The sequence below is a fragment of the Juglans regia genome, chromosome 7, assembly GCF_001411555.2.
Source record: "Juglans regia cultivar Chandler chromosome 7, Walnut 2.0, whole genome shotgun sequence".
NCBI lineage: Eukaryota > Viridiplantae > Streptophyta > Magnoliopsida > Fagales > Juglandaceae > Juglans > Juglans regia.
Window position 1 is genome coordinate 44910097 of NC_049907.1, and position 15906 is coordinate 44926002.

General features: G+C 36.6%; 3 protein-coding genes across 3 annotated transcripts; all 3 read left to right on the forward strand.

Moving 5' to 3' along the window:
- The first annotated feature begins 3752 nt into the window (after positions 1-3752).
- LOC109004886 lies at positions 3753-4602 on the forward strand. The gene is made up of 3 exons (XM_018983592.2): positions 3753-3918; positions 4007-4072; positions 4225-4602. The coding sequence occupies exons 1-3, from the start codon at positions 3844-3846 to the stop codon at positions 4450-4452; spliced, it is 369 nt and encodes a 122-aa protein (XP_018839137.1). The 5' UTR covers positions 3753-3843; the 3' UTR covers positions 4453-4602.
- A 1151-nt stretch (positions 4603-5753) lies between these two features.
- On the forward strand, positions 5754-10400 carry LOC109004904 (nuclear pore complex protein NUP35). The gene is made up of 4 exons (XM_018983611.2): positions 5754-5909; positions 6873-7469; positions 8506-8617; positions 9776-10400. Exons 2-4 carry the CDS (start codon positions 6898-6900, stop codon positions 10085-10087), a joined length of 996 nt encoding a protein of 331 aa, XP_018839156.1. The 5' UTR covers positions 5754-5909; positions 6873-6897; the 3' UTR covers positions 10088-10400.
- Positions 10401-12462: 2062 nt separating this feature from the next.
- Positions 12463-15906, forward strand: LOC109004905 (CASP-like protein 3A1). Its single transcript, XM_018983612.2, has 3 exons — positions 12463-12935; positions 14125-14260; positions 15345-15906. The coding sequence occupies exons 1-3, from the start codon at positions 12640-12642 to the stop codon at positions 15558-15560; spliced, it is 648 nt and encodes a 215-aa protein (XP_018839157.1). The 5' UTR covers positions 12463-12639; the 3' UTR covers positions 15561-15906.

Consider the following 15906-nt stretch of genomic DNA (forward strand, 5'->3'; position numbering starts at 1 on the left):
AAAATACAAAGAAACACAAATGAGGTTAAGAAAACTCATTTTTTTGGGGGGCTAGTGCAGATGGGGGAGGGATCAGTGGGAGAGAAAGGAGAGAGAGGGTCAATTCACTGTATGCAGATCTAGTTTATATTTTTTGAGGATGCTTTCGTGGTACTTCATGATTATTGATCGGTATGAAAATTAATTTCACACCCAACCGCGGTCTGGAGCGCCTCTCATATATATAAATATATATATTTATATATATATGGGTTCTTGCTATTGGTTGCCTAGTTATTGCACGCACGTACGTGTTACCTGGCTGTGCAAATTCAAAGGAAATATATTCGAGTTTTGGGATATGAATAGGGAGGCATTTGGGTCATTTAACGCCTTCCATGGGTCGTGGTGTACGACGTGGGTCTTTATCGGTAGGTAATGACACCATAGCTAGCAAGCAATATCTAATTCGCTTTCATGGAAAAGTTGGGTGGAGGTCTTGGTCTTCCACCATTTAATGATTTTGGAACAGCCAACACGGTGAGAGAGAGATGTGATCATGATCATGTGATCGAAATATATATTCTCAGAAAAATAAAGTAAATGTCATGTTATGTGATTAAAAAGCAAGGATATACTATTCACTTGACTGACTATATAAAATCTTTATTTTTTTTGAATAAATATAGATAGAAATTATTATTGGGAGCATTCATTTTGTATACATGATGTGACATCATCTAAACTACATATCTCCCAAAATGAGTGTTGAAAACAATCAATTAGAAGCAGTCACGCAGTGAGTGTAAAGTGTGTACTACTATAATAACTTCTCTCTAACATTACTCATTTTTTTTATTATCCAAATATGATCTAAAGGCGGTAATGATGTCATATTAATATAGCTAGCTAGGTTCAAGTTTTCGTCGGAGAAGTAAATTTCACCTCATCAATTGTATGTCACTACAAAAAAAATAAATATTTATGATAAATTATTTACGACGAGAATTATTATTTACAATGAAATTAAATAGACTCATTTTAAAAGAAAATAATTAGTTACAATTAAACAATTTTCTTATAATGCATCGGTGTAAGTTTTTGGCGTACCATCTAAACAAGAAAAATACTAGTGGACATGTACGTACGTACTCCAATATATGATTTCTTTCTTGCGGAGGGTGGGTGGGGGGATAAGCAAGAATATTGGTGTCCCACTCCATGATCCCTTAAGGCTTAAAGGTTCCAAACTCGAAGAAATTGCCAAAACGCGGGATTTAGACAACAGTGAGCCACTAGGCCATATATGCAGGTGATCCATGACCAAGGAATTAAAGGCCGTGATCATGCTCATTTGCACACCTAGCTATATGTTTTTGGTATTGGAGATAAAAAATATGAGCTCAAAGGTATTGGATCGATATGCTTTGTTTTCCCCCAAAAGAGATAGCTAGGATACATAATTTATAACTTATACATAGCTTGGAAAAAGGCATGCACATACCTTCGACGCTCCAGCTAGCCCCATGATCTGTGCCCTTCCTTTTCACGTGGCCCTGAAAGATAATATAATTAGTACGTGGTTGATCAATAGCATTAGGTGAATTTGCCCATCTGTCCAACTTATGATCTTTTATAGCTCACTTATATTATAAAGCTACTCGCCCCACCAATGTCGACGATCATGAGTACTAAAACAGGACACCCAAAATATTTCAGCATTTTGACCTACTAGCCTGCATGCATGGTTGAAAAGCCTATACAGAAACAAATAGGAGGTTTCCAGCTATTACTGATCATGAGAGAAGTCGATCTACTTAATTAAGTGTTTATAATCCATGCTGAGATCTTATTTCTTGTCTCGTATTCAACATCTTGATATAAGTTGGAAACAACCGAGATAGATAGCTAGCCAGCTATGCATGCATATATGCATGCAACAGCTAATTCTGGATCATTTAAAAAGAAGATTAAAAGGTTGTGATCTTGACTAATTAATTAATCTTTTTTTTTTTTTATACAGGGAAAGAGTGAAAATAATAGCATGCAGTAACACAAGCAGAACTATATATATATATATATATGTTCTTGATCCACCCCATGTGTGTGTGTGTATATATATATATATATATGTATGTATATATGCTAAACTTAATTAGGTAGGCACATGGTCGCACATAGGCCAGTTGGGCTAGCATTTGATCATTAGCCTCCAGTTCATTTTTTTGTCTAATCTTATTCACCTTTTATGCCTTGACTATTTTGAATCAGTTCCAACGTTATTTTATTTGTTCTCCTCCCAAATATTGACCACTGATCAATTTTAACACTGGACAAAGATATCGATCATTGTTTGCATAAGGAAATATTTCCCTTTTTTTTTGTGTAATAATGCATGGTTTTGGGTGTGGAAAACTTTTATTTTTTCAGAAAATATCATTTCCCATCTAAAAATGTTTAGACACTAAAAGAAATTTCAGAGCTTCCAAAAAAAAAAAAAAAAAATCTTCATCTCTTCCTAATTAGAATGAAAAAAAAAAATGAGAACCACTTCTATAAAAATCTTATTCTGAAATATTGTTTCTACCGATTCCACCATTAATGTTGACAGATTAAAACAGCAATAAAAAAAATTTCCCTCCATCTCAAGTTTTCTGTTTTGCTATATATTACCCTAATTTAGCATCAACGGCAGGATATCAGATCATCATCCTGTTAAAGTTGATACTCTTCAAGGTATAGTTTGAATGGTGAGTTGAGATAAAAATTAAAAATTAAATAAAATATTTTTTAAATATTATTTTTTAATATTATTATTATTTAAAAATTAAATTATTTATTATATTTTATATAAAAATTTTTAAAAAATTATTATAATAATAAAATAAAATGAGATAAAATCAAAGGACCTAATTTTTGTACCAGAACCGGGCCTTATTCAGACGAAGCTGTAGCCTGCTTTATAGAGAAAAAGCTCCAAAGTACCCCCCAATCAATAATTTTTTGTAATCATTATGCATGAATCGGAGTGCTATACATAAATCTCCTTCCAAAGGTCGCGACCTGGGCCAAGCTTGGAGATTAGCCAACCTTGGGATATTTAAAACTGTCCCAACTAAATAGCCCATTTTATGCAGTCTGCCAGCCCACTGGGCTAAGCTTGGAGATGAAATTGTTTATAATTTATAGTCCCATGCAAGTCCTTGCTAATTCTTTCTATTTTTGTCTGTGTCTTTATTGTTTTTTGGGGGTAGCGGGGGTTTATTACTTTATTTTCCACCTCAAACCCACAAATCAAACACCATAAATCGGATACATTTATGTGTATATCTTGTGGATTGTTTAAAGTTATGATGAATTCAATCAAATAGCCATCAAGGTTGTTGTTTCGTTACATTTACAGCTAATAGAAAAGGCACTAATCCTCCACACGGGGCCAATTAAATCGAATAGATGTGAATGTTCCTACCCTGAAAAGGATTGAGACACCAATCGAAACCGATCGATCGAGGGAAATAATTATTGACCCCGTGAGGCGTCAACATGTTTGTGCTAGCTTCAACAGTTTAAAGTTTGGAGTGACAATGAAATTTGTACAGAGATGATCTAGGCGCACGGGATGCGAATGAGATGGAGATCTTGCTTTGCTCTATAACCTCATATTTCTGCAGTTAAATGTCAAGCTTAGTCCGTGATTTAACAGAAAGCAACGTACATCGTTGCCTCATGTTATGGCCCTATATATATAGACACGATGTCTGTCCGTGAAGTGAAGGCAGTACTGACTTCATCGTTTTTGGTGGTGATGGGCAGAACTTGCTACCCAATTTGTTTGATCAAAAGAGTTGGGTTTCTGTGCTGTAAATGGCGGCTAACATCTGTTGCTCCATTGAAATGGAGCCTAAGACCTTGAATCAAGGACAACTTAACCGTGCCAGGGTACGTAAATTACGTTGCTTTAATTTTATCTCGTTTGTTATTTGAATTGTCTTTTGCAGGTTGATATTTTATTTTGTATGTAATGCAGGAAGTGGCTGCAGATGTTGCTCAAAAAATGGAACCAAATGAAGCTTCCATTGTATTCATTGATCAGGTGAGCTTTAATTAGTAACCAGCTTACATATGCATGCATGAAGGCTGAAGAAACTACGACTTGTAAGAACATCTAAATTCCCATATGCCACATACACACACACACAGAGACAATATTCTGCTCATAAAAATTATCGCCTGGCCTGTATGTAGGGATCATCATCGAGGCCATTGGTTCCAGGAAATGATATTGATGCAGATGATCAGAGAAAAGTATTGGAAGAGGGAAAGCAGCTGCTGTACAAGCCTGTTGAGTGCGAGGAGACGAAGACGACTCGCATTATGGGAAGACCTTGTCAATGCTCCTGCATCGCTACTATGATTAGCGTAGAATCCCCGGATCAAGTGGGCCACAGAGAACCGCTCTCAGCCCCATTTTAAAACTTGTTATGATATGTATGATCATATAATGTTGTTGTTTGGTGTCCATCATTCTTATGTACAGTAATAAATCATGCTGTAAGATACAGTACTACGTACGTACGTACTGCAATAAAACCATATTTCATTATAGGATGATATTTTTGCTGAGGGGCAGGCATGAGATAATTATAAACCCGGCCAGACCCTAGCTCTGAGACATCTAGCTCTGATATCCTTTTAACAATACCGATATTATATAGGATCGATCAAGTACTGCATGCATGCATCTGCGTAAGAAGAACGTCGACGCGTTATAAGAAAATTATTTATTTACTGTAAGTTAATTTTAATAAAATAATTATTTATAATTAAAATTAATTATAAAAAATTTTTTAATCGCAATAAATTAATCATAAAAATCTGTTTACGACTCAATATAGCAAATGAAATCGGAATGATAATAAATGTCGACGTACGTAGTTCTTAATTTCTTGGCCAGAAATTAACGAAGTGAAATATATATGGTTGCTTATATAAAAATAAAAGAAAAGAGAAAAGAAAGAAATCATGAACTCAAGCTAGCCAACTCCTCCGTCACTAAAATATGAGGGGTTTTTTTTTTTTTTTTTGGTGATAAGGGGGGGGGAATTGCAACTTGGATTTTTTATTTGGAGAATCAAACTATATACGATCAGATCATTAGACTCTTGACAAAATACAAAGGTTATTTTTAAATATAGAGAGTGAGCACAATTAAATCCTTTTTACCAGCCATTGAAATAAAATATTTTGATAACAAAAAATATTGATGTTTTAAATATTGTTTTCTTTTAGTATGCCGACACACCAAACTTATGATAGTAATAAAACTCAAAATTATTTCATCTACGTTATAAAATCCTTAAGATCGATATTAGTCTAATATGCTACGTCAATCTGAGTTTTGTTTAGACATGTCAAAATAAACTATAAAACACGAATCGTTATTTTTCTAAAAGAAATATAACCCTAAGCTATTTTTTTTTAAACTAAAAAAAAAGGACCAAAACGATGAATTTATATTTTGCGACCACATAATTTTAACTTTTGTGAAATATAATAGACGTGTGGAGGTCCTAATATTTTTTTACTTTGGAAAATTATTATTTATAAAAAAAATTACGAAATTATATTTTTTGTTCGGTTTAAATGGAAGGAAAAAACTTCATTTTGAACAAAAAAAAGTAAGCTAATGATAGCGAAAGGCTGAGCTCATGACGACCAAAATGGAAGAGGAACGAGGGTATTTACGTCATTTAATTGAAACTCTTAAGGATCCAACCGTCGTGAAGTTTTGAATTGGATTGAGGTTTAGGGTTTCGTTCCATTCAGAGCAGCTCTGTTATCGAGCTGTTTTTGGGAGGGAAAACCCCCACACCCTCCACATTTCAAAAATCCTATTCGATTCCACCTAGCTCAATCCCAAATCCCTGCAGGTACTCTCTCCATCTCTCTCTAATTTATGTATGATTGCCGAGAAACGCAAGAAATGAAAAGAAACGTTGATAATTGCGATTTTCCATTTTCTATTGGGTTTTGTGGGCAAACAAAGTCGTGGATGATTAATTTTAGTTATTGCGCCTGATGACGAGTTCTCGGCGTAGCGACTGAGTGGAGTATTTCTTAGGTTCTAGATTCTTTTCTTGTTTTTTTTTTCTTTTATTTTATTAGCTACCAGAGCAAGGGATTGTTTAAAATTTTCTATTGAATTAAATTCCGCAGTGCAATTTCTGTCCATTGTTGAGGAATTTTAGCTTGAAGGAGCTAGAGTTTCGCAGCTAATTCTTAGTTACTTTCACGCTATGTTAATGTTTATTTTTTATATGCTTGGTGTATATCGTACTTGCTTCGCTTGCAGAGAAAATGAAATAAGTTAGATGATAATTGTAATTTTGGTAGTTGTACTTAGATTGTTCTCTGCCATTTCATAGTTCATGCAAAGTAAATGAATCAATTTTTTTTTTATAAGTCAAAGTAAATGGATCAATTACCTAGGAATGTTGGTGTATTTAAATCCTGGAGCGACGCTTTCTCTTAGTTTTCAATGAATTTTGGTTTTCTAAGCTGGATTTATTTAGCTGATCTTGACCTCTTTTAATAATCTTCACTTCATCCTTGTTCAAATCAAAATATGTTTCATTGCCGAGAAAATTTATAAATGAAAATAAAAACAGACTATTTTAATAGTATCATTTTTTGGTTTGAGGAACAAGCTCGTAATTCTTACTTATATAAAAAAACAACCTCATAATTCTTTAATTTTTATCTATTTGGACCTGAGGAATGATCCACGACTCTAAATTGTGGCAAAAACCTTGTTTTACACTACTCGAGTATGTTCCTTTTTGTCATTTCATGGAAACTTGACAGTGGGTAATTAGCTCGATATTGGTTTGCAGATACTGTATTTCAGATTTTAAAATTATGAACACCACAGTACAGAGAACGCCCAGATCCGGGAGACAGTCATTATTTTTCCAGGATTTGGCATCTCCCATTTCTGCCAGGAAAGGAAAGTTTTCAAGTCCAGGCCAGGCAGCTGCAGTATCTGCTCTATGGCGTGAGAATTTCGCAGGGACAGATCTTCCACCTCCTCCTGTTTATACCTTGGAAGACCGCTCAGACTTTTCCCCTGAATCTGGGATTCTAGATTACCCAATGTCTCCAGAAGTCAAATCAGACCCCAGAACTCCATTCCAGAGTTCCGGTCAGAGCTTCCCAACACTGGGGAAAAACAAATCAGAGACAAGCACTTCCTATGCCCTGATGGGTCCACAGCAAAACCAACAGGGTTCTGCAGGTTTTAGTTGGTGGTCACCTGCAAAGAGCGGTAGTGAGCAAGATGAGAAAGGAAAGGGCTCGCCTGTTGAGGGTGTGGTTCAGCCTGGTGCTTTGATCACACTTCCACCTCCAAGAGAGGTTGCAAGACCAGAGATGCAGAGGAATTCCGTGCCTGTAGGGAACCTCAACGAGGAGGAATGGGTTACCATTTATGGGTATTGTTTTAACCCTACTTTTTTTTTTTCTAATGATTTTACCTATATAGTTTTTGGCTTTAATCTCTCTTCATCCAAAATAATAATAACTAATAAGAAAAAAAAATATCTCAACATCCCCTACTTTTCTTATTAATAAGGTTCTTACGTATGGATCACAGAAAAATATCTCCACATCCCTATTTATAGCTCTTTACAAAATGCTTTCAAAGGAAATAAGGTTTTGCAGTATTGAAAGTTTGGCCAAACCATCTTCATTTAATTGTGATTACTGAGTTAAGCACTTGTGCCTGGTCAATAGAGTTTGGTTGTTTATTCATAAAAAAATAGAGTTTGGTTTATGCTGTGTGATAATTACATAAGGAGATCCAATTATGTATCACAAACACTCGATGGATGGTTCTCCACAAAACTATTTAAGTTATACGAGCTACTAAGTGAATTTTAATAGGAGGTGTTCTCTGCTTTATCTCAGACAGTCTTTTGCATGCTAGTGATCTTATATTAAATAGCCTTCATCTTGGAGTCACTTTGCTACTTGAATACTGAATGGAAATAGCATATCATTGTGGAAAAGGGTTCTTGGAGCCCTATCCAAGGGAGAAAGCCAGGCAAAAACCTATGATGAACAAGCCATCTCAGATAAACCCTCTTGAATAGAATATAGCAGAAAAATTCCTTTTTTTTATTTTTTTGTTGTTGTTGTATTATGTTTTCATGAGGTTATATGGCTTGTTAGATCTGATAGTTAAAGCATCATTAGGGCTTCTATTTTCTGGAAACATAGTAGACTAGTTTCAATGTTGAACCTCATGGTGTTTTCTACCTTTGAAGTATGAAAATTTATGGTCTGAAGCTTCTAGGTCTGCCTCTGTGCATCTTACTTGAGTCTTAAACCCTTTGAAGCTTTGTTTGTGATATTCTGCTTGTTATTGGCCATATAAGTACATGAAATGTGCTTATTTACTTCATTTTCTTGTAGGACTATGATACTTTTTTTCTCTTAATAAGTATACCATTTTCTTTTTCTTCCCAGGTTTTCCCCAGCTGACACCAATTTAGTATTGAGGGAGTTTGAAAAATGTGGTGTGATTTTGAAACATATTCCTGGTCCAAGAGATGCTAACTGGATGCACATTCTGTATCAGGTCTCTTTTCTTTCCTTTTGTTTCAAGTTTGATAAATATGGTTTTTTAGTCAACAGCAGCAATCTCTTAATTCCATCTTTTCTTAGGGCCTTTGATGTTAGTATTACTTTGTCAATTTGATATAGTATGTCTTTCCCTTAAACTGGGGGTTTCTCCTATGTATACCCTATTACCCCTAGTGTACTTGGATTGTGCTCCTCACTCTAATAAAATGTGGTATCTTTACTTAATAGCAAATAGGAGATTGAAAAGCATACTTATCGGTCCTATTGATAAGGAGCGGATGCAAATGGAACTTGAACTGAGAAGGCGAAAGACTGAAGAACTCCCTGATTTTCTCAAAGAAAAGCTGGCTTAACATAGCCAAATTCGTAGTTGTTCTCTCTTGAAACCTCTGTCTATGAAGGCATTGTCATTTATAAAAACTTTCCTGGTTTAGATGTGCTAAATGTGGAAAAACTGTTACCTATTCTCGTGTTCAATGCCGGCTTCTTGGTGGGTGCTTGCTCCAATGAATTATGCAAATGTCAGCAATGTGGAATAATGACCTCTTCTCTTCTCTGTATATGCACATTTATTTTTTTGATCAGTAAGACAAAGACTTCATCAAGGATAAAAATAGGCATAGCCCTAATACGCACAAATGTTATATGCTCATTTATTGTAGGGTAGAAGTCATTGAATCTGTCTCCAATTGCATGCATTCCTACGAAAGCAGGATCATGTATGTAATGACTGTGTGATGTTAAAACATGTCTTCGCGTACTCCTGATAGGTTGTTCTCATATCTATAGTATTGAGATGAAATTGGATTGTGCGTGCATTGGCTATATGTGAGATTGAAAATAAGATATTATATGTGGAACTTGATATGGACAATTTAGTGTGTTGTTTGGTTTGCATTTTTTTAAGTATTTTATTGCTAATACTAGCGAAGTAGCCTTGAAATTGACTGAAAAAAGTGCATTATGTTTACAAGCTGAACAAAGAGTATTTATCATTGTCCATCTCTGCGACAATGATCTGACTGTTTGCTGGCCATTATTTATAAATCCTTCCTATTAGGCTGTTGGTGTTATAATATAAGCTCATTCATATCCTTTTTCTCTGGTGCTTGGAGTTTGGACAAAGATTTACGGGTTGCTTTTTTCGGTGCAGAATCGATTTGATGCTCAGAAGGCTCTCATCAAGAATGGCATGCAAATCAATGGGGTACTAATTGTAGGTGTCAAGACATTGGATCCAATGCAACGCCGGGCTTTGGATGAAAGGCTAAGTAATCAGGGATTCATGACTTTACCACCACCTCCACCATCTGCAAAATCCTCAGACTTGAACACATTGAGGTCCCCTACTCGTCCTTACTACCTTCAAAATGGCAATACCAGTGTACCACAGTCGGGAGGGGCCATTGCTTCCCCAACAAAATCTTTGGTGTCCAAAATCATGGATTTGATGTTTGGAGTTTAGGCCAGCCAAGTGGCATTGTGCCGTTTAGATATAAGCAAATATGCAACAACACAGGCAATTTGAAATACGAGAGTTTTTGCACTTGTAAGCTTGAAGCAGGTTTTTTCCCTCGCTTTTCCTCCCAGCGAGATACGTTTGGTCTTTTTGTTAAAAATCGTATGATAATTGAATGTACCATTCACTTCGTGGTGGATATGTGTCAGTATGTAACATTCACCATTTTCTGATGTTAAAACACAGATGCGTTAGCATATGAACATTTGAGTTCTAATATTTGTTTGTTTATCTATTTTCATGATTATATTTTTCAGTTCATGTACTATCATTGTTGTAATTTGTACCGGTTAACATCCGACACTGGTATGGTTGTTTTTTCCAGTTACGTGAGTAGACAAGCAGTGGCCTTTAAATTATATGTTTCTCCAATAATTTGCTAATGGAACGATATCAACTTGGGGGAAGAAAAAGGAAAGCTCAAATGACAATCAAATATGTCGCCATTACAAGTCTAACCGGCTTGTCGACAAAGCTTTGTTTGTTTGTTTGTTATTGTTGGAAAACAAAAAAAAGAAGCAGACTTGTTGTAACTCTATTAAATTGGACGTTGGTGACGCGCTACGAATTCACAAACTCGTTTAAAGAAAAACTAGATTCGTTTAAAGCCTTATGGGGAAATTTTTTGTTTCTCCTTCTCCCCGTGTCAATATACACAAAGACTCAGGCAGGCGAGGGGCGCAGGTGACCTCCTCCAATTGAGAGGAGAAGTTGTGTCCCTCGAACATAGGCTTTAAAATGCTACATGTGATGTCTACGACATGGAGACTGGCCACATACGCGGTTGATCAGTAATTGGTTTGTACTTTTGTCACCTCCGGTAATTGTGACTCAATTTTCTTTCTGAAGCTGCACACTGCCGTGGTTGCTCGCTCGCTCTCTCTCACGTGTGCCTCCATGTAACGATAAAACAGCAATGGGGTTCATTACCTAGAATTCAGGTGTTGTATCTACTACTGAATCCATGCACGAGGGAGGCATCTTGTGTCAGATACGTAGTCTCAGCTTCATACTCATCATCAATAGCATCCCAGGAAAAATAGTATCAGATACAAGCTCTCCGAGAGTGTGAATTCGGGATAAACTTCTTACAAAAAAAGTAAAGAACTACTAACAAAAAGCGGGGTTAATGGATTTCATTTTCTTTTTTCAATGGGCTTGTCTAGATCATTTTCTTATTGGAATAATGGAAATAACGCAGTGCCACACTCAAATGGATGGTATAGTACTTAAGAACAATTCAAATAATCTGCAAGCATATGCTTGAAGCTAAATGGAAGGCAAATGTTGTTATTTGTAAGTGGAATGGAAAAGAGTAATGTTAAGTATAGTTATAGAGTATCCAAATGTCACATAATTATTTAAAAAAAAAATTTTATTATTAAAAAATTAATTTTTTCTCGTATAAATCATGTATTTACTTTTTTTTTTTTTTTTTTAAAAAAAATTGTGCAACACAAATATCATTAATTACTGGGTGATCGAGTACTCTCACAGAGTCAGTTGCATGCGGTACAGAGCAATATAGAATTCCAAGAAAAATGTGAGAGAACTGAAAGCAAACCAAACAAAGCATCCTTTCCATGGTACTGTTCAATCACGAGCTCTTTTCTTTACGTTCATCCACCTGACCTAGTTACTTCTGATCTCCAGTACGCTTCTCACACACACCCCTCCAAAGTCCAAACCCCACCCTCACCTTCAAGCTAATATCATATAATATTTGATAGTTTTGACCATACAGTTCAAATTAATTATCTCTTGCAGTTAATGCCTCTTCATTTTTTTAAATATTACAATTTAGAGGGCTTAATTCTCGTTGTTTTCTTTTTAAGGACAAGAAGTTTCGTATGAAATAATAAGAGCTACGTACCAATCGCGAGTTCAAATCATGCGGAAATCTCTAATGAATCGTGGGGACAAGCACTTTTAATTGCTTGTAGATTTATATTATATATATATAGTTGGTTCTACAGTGAAAACTCATGCACAGAGAGCGCATACAGCTCGGTAGAAGACAAGTACTCTAATGTGACAATTACTGCACGTAATTTTTCTTAATTTCATTTCGCATCTCATGAGCTCGACGCGGTCAACATACGGCCATGATTTCCTATTGTCTCTTTTGTCTTCCTCTTAAGGTTAAGTTTGAGTTTAATAATGTTTAGAAAAAGACAAGAAGCAGTAATATGATTGGTTCCATGTCACGATGGCCACCAAATTAAAGTAGGTTTCACGTATAAATGACGGTACGAGGTAAGAGCAATTTTTAATTTCAAACTTGTATATATCAGTAATATGACATTGTAAATTTGTACGTACAATATATACGTTCAATTAGTACGAACCGGAGGTTAATTAACCGGAGGGAGCCGAGCCATCTCTCTTTAAAACTCCCCGAGCTAGCTTGGGGTATCCTCAGCGAAAACCTTTGAACTCAGAGAGAGAGAGAGAGATAGAGACAGAGAGAGATACGCGCGCGCACACACACTGGGACAATGCTAAGTGACCGGAAGACGCCGGAGGCGGCGGTGCAGCTTGCGGAGGCGAAGGTTGCTGCGGCGGAGAATGGCTCCATGAGTGGGCCCCTCGTGGGGAGGAGGCCACCGGAAAGGAAGGTCTCGGTGGTTCGTTGGAGGTCTGACGTGGGTTACCTTGTTCTCAGACTTCTGTGCGTGTTGACCTCGGTGGCAGCTCTATCGTTCATGGTCACGGCCATGGAGGCCAGTACTGTCCTCATCTACGGCTTCCAACTCCCCGTTTACTCCAAGTGGTCTTTCTCCCACTCGTTCGAGTAAGCCTCCCGATTCAAATTACCTACATGCGCTTCTGGTCTTCTCGATGTTGTTGTTGTTGTTGTTGTTGCCGTCGCCTTTGTTTGGTTGCTAAGAAACGTCGGAAATGGATTCTTGATGGACGAACTGGTTGAAGTAGACTGTTCTCTAAAAACAAAAAAGTTGTAGTCACTGTCGACTTCAGCTTTTCTTTTCCTGCCTCTTTCTGGTTGGGTCCCAACATGAATTATTCGAATTATAGTATTTGTTTTCTTTTCTTTGTAAAAAAAAAAGAAAAAGAAAAGAAAAATTATTGTTATTATTATATTATTATCATCATCGTTATAAAAATGAATCCTTTCATTTTGGGTTTTTCGGTATACGCAGATTATGATGGGTGGAGGCTTTTCTTTTTATTGTATCCTAAATGATTCGAGTATTTATTTTCAAAATCTGACTTCATTTTCTGAGGTTCCAAACAGAGGATGGCAGGGTTCATCCAACAATATTTTTTTTCCCCTTCTTTCATATTCTTTTGTTACAATGTCCGCATCTTGGTCTACCCACTCCACTAGGTTTTTCACTTTTCACCAAAAACTTGACCGGAGAAAGCGGGTCGTTGTCTTGGCTGGTTTGTCAGGTTGTGAGGATTCGGTTGAAAAACATGTTGACGTGGTTCCCCTTGTGTTCTTTGGCGCTTGTAATCATGTAACAACTAATTTTGAGAACTCTCTGTGGCATCTGAATGAACAGAACCAGCCCGTGAATGATTTTTTCCCCTTCTTCGTTTCCTACTCTTTCCCATCTTGTTTGTTTGTTTCTTCATAGATCACTTTAGGCTGGGTCTCCTCGAGTGTAGTACGGAAGCTTTTGTGACTCCATCAAACAAAACAATAACACTGGAGGAAGGCAACTTGACATGTAGTTTTGCTGTCTGCATTAGGCCCTTTTGCTGTGCTTAAGGCCGAGTTTTAGACACCACAAGCCGTTGAATGGTACTAGCTTAATTTGAGGTTGCGTATGAGTTTAATATGTTTCTCCTGTACCGAATTAGGTATAATTCATCTAATAAGTATGAATCTTGACGTGGGAAGTGTTTGAAAATTAGTTGTGCAGTTTAAAGTTGATATTGCGTCTGAAGGCACATTGAGCTTAAAGGTGTGATTTGTATGATAAAAAGTTGTTGAACTCTGAATTTGTGGTGGGCAGGTATCTAGTTGGGATTTCGGCTGCTGTTGCGGCTCACTCCTTGCTGCAGCTACTGATTAGCGCATCAAGGCTGCTGAGGAAGACTCCAGTGATCCCCTCACGAAATCATGCATGGCTCATCTTTGCTGGGGATCAGGTAAAAGTGATTCACCTTTTATGGATTTGCTAGTGGTCTCTCATGAACTAGCTAGCAGTTGCGAGAAATTATCTTTGAGTAAAACGCTAAATGTACGCATTGAAGAGTGTAAGGGCTATAGTCTGAAACGTAAATGTACTTATTCTCGGCACGTGTTATATGCTGACATAGTTATATTGCATAAATCTTAAGTGAAGATTGAAGAGGTGTAGAAAAGCTCAAGGGGCCATATATTCTTTCCTTATACGAGCAAAAACTACACTTACAAAGAAGTTATTTTATTTTACTTGTTCTAACATACTTGCAAGTGTCTATTTAACTGCTCTTAGAAATGATGTTTTAAGATTGTGACCACTTGGATTGATCACTTGGATTGCAATAGGTTAGGTCATTAAGATTGTGATGTTGCCAGACGAATGAAGTATATATATGCATTTTGATATCCAAATGTATCATAAGCCTATCCGTCACAGAGCCGCATGGTGGAAAAGAAAATATTTGAAAAGAGTTGGATAGTTTCTTAGGAGGGCAGTTGATGCTCTCTGAGTAATTTTGAAGGATATACAATAGACAGATTCTTTTTAATCGATTCTCAGCAAAATGATGCTTTCTCAGTATCTTACCCATTAGATAGACGTTGGAAGATAATTCATGATGTTCTCTCAGAGCACTGTCCTCTGTCAGCTTCAGAAAATATGATTGCATCCATGTTTAATATTATCTAGCATTTTGCTGTTTTTATGAAACTATTTAATGTTTTTACCTTGTATAAAGTAGAAATCCAAAAAAAAAAAAAAAAACCATAGCATCATTGACCTGATTTGTATTCAAGGTTTTTTTGCATTATAATAGATTTCAGTATCAATTTTCCGGCTCTGCCTTTTATTTAAAGCTTCTTTACAAAGAAAATCCCATTCATGCCTCCCACTCTCCCAGAATTTTGGCTTCCATTTGGGCCATACTTCCTTGATACCTGTTTTACGTTTTTAATAAAACCTGCATTTATTTATCGGAAAGAACAAAAATGGGTATAAACTTTAGGCTAGCTACCGTTTTGAAGTGCCTGATTACTTTCGGCTTGCAGGCATTTGCATATGCAATGATGAGTGCTGGGTCAGCTGCATCAGGGGTTACCAACTTGAATCGCACAGGAATCCGACATACAGCTCTACCAAACTTCTGTAAGCCTTTGCATAGCTTCTGTGACCATGTTGCCATCTCAATAGCCTTCACTTTCTTCAGCTGCATCTTGCTTGCCACTTCGGCTGTCCAGGGTGTGATTTGGCTGTCCAACAACTGAACTGAATCACCTTGCTTGTCCACATACTTGATGTTGTTATTATGCGTCCTCTATAAAGTATATGACTTCTAGGAAATAGTATCTGCATCCTTTGTTTTACTTCAAAATGAACAATGTTTTTGTATTTTGAAAACAACTGTAGTCGAGATCTAGCACTTGGTGCCCTTTGTAAGGAAGGAGATGCATGGCTTCTCGATGGTACTTGAGCCATGGGAATCAATGTGTACTAGTATTGATCATTTGATATGCAACCCATCGAAAGGCTTTGTGCTAACGAAATTGGTATGGCAGGGGATGGATGACTCTTGTTTATGACAGCATTAATTTGTCTATTATAGGTTTGCAA

Bases quoted from the DNA above. Each gene is read 5' to 3' on its own strand.
- LOC109004886 (XM_018983592.2), top strand. From the start codon at position 3,844: ATGGCGGCTAACATCTGTTGCTCCATTGAAATGGAGCCTAAGACCTTG. The intron at 3,919-4,006 runs GTACGTAAATTA...TATGTAATGCAG, and splicing joins GACAACTTAACCGTGCCAGG to GAAGTGGCTGCAGATGTTGC. The intron at 4,073-4,224 runs GTGAGCTTTAAT...GCCTGTATGTAG, and splicing joins CCATTGTATTCATTGATCAG to GGATCATCATCGAGGCCATT.
- LOC109004904 (XM_018983611.2), top strand. From the start codon at position 6,898: ATGAACACCACAGTACAGAGAACGCCCAGATCCGGGAGACAGTCATTA. The intron at 7,470-8,505 runs GTATTGTTTTAA...TTTTCTTCCCAG, and splicing joins GAATGGGTTACCATTTATGG to GTTTTCCCCAGCTGACACCA. The intron at 8,618-9,775 runs GTCTCTTTTCTT...TTTTCGGTGCAG, and splicing joins GGATGCACATTCTGTATCAG to AATCGATTTGATGCTCAGAA.
- LOC109004905 (XM_018983612.2), top strand. From the start codon at position 12,640: ATGCTAAGTGACCGGAAGACGCCGGAGGCGGCGGTGCAGCTTGCGGAG. The intron at 12,936-14,124 runs GTAAGCCTCCCG...TGTGGTGGGCAG, and splicing joins TCTTTCTCCCACTCGTTCGA to GTATCTAGTTGGGATTTCGG. The intron at 14,261-15,344 runs GTAAAAGTGATT...TTCGGCTTGCAG, and splicing joins TCATCTTTGCTGGGGATCAG to GCATTTGCATATGCAATGAT.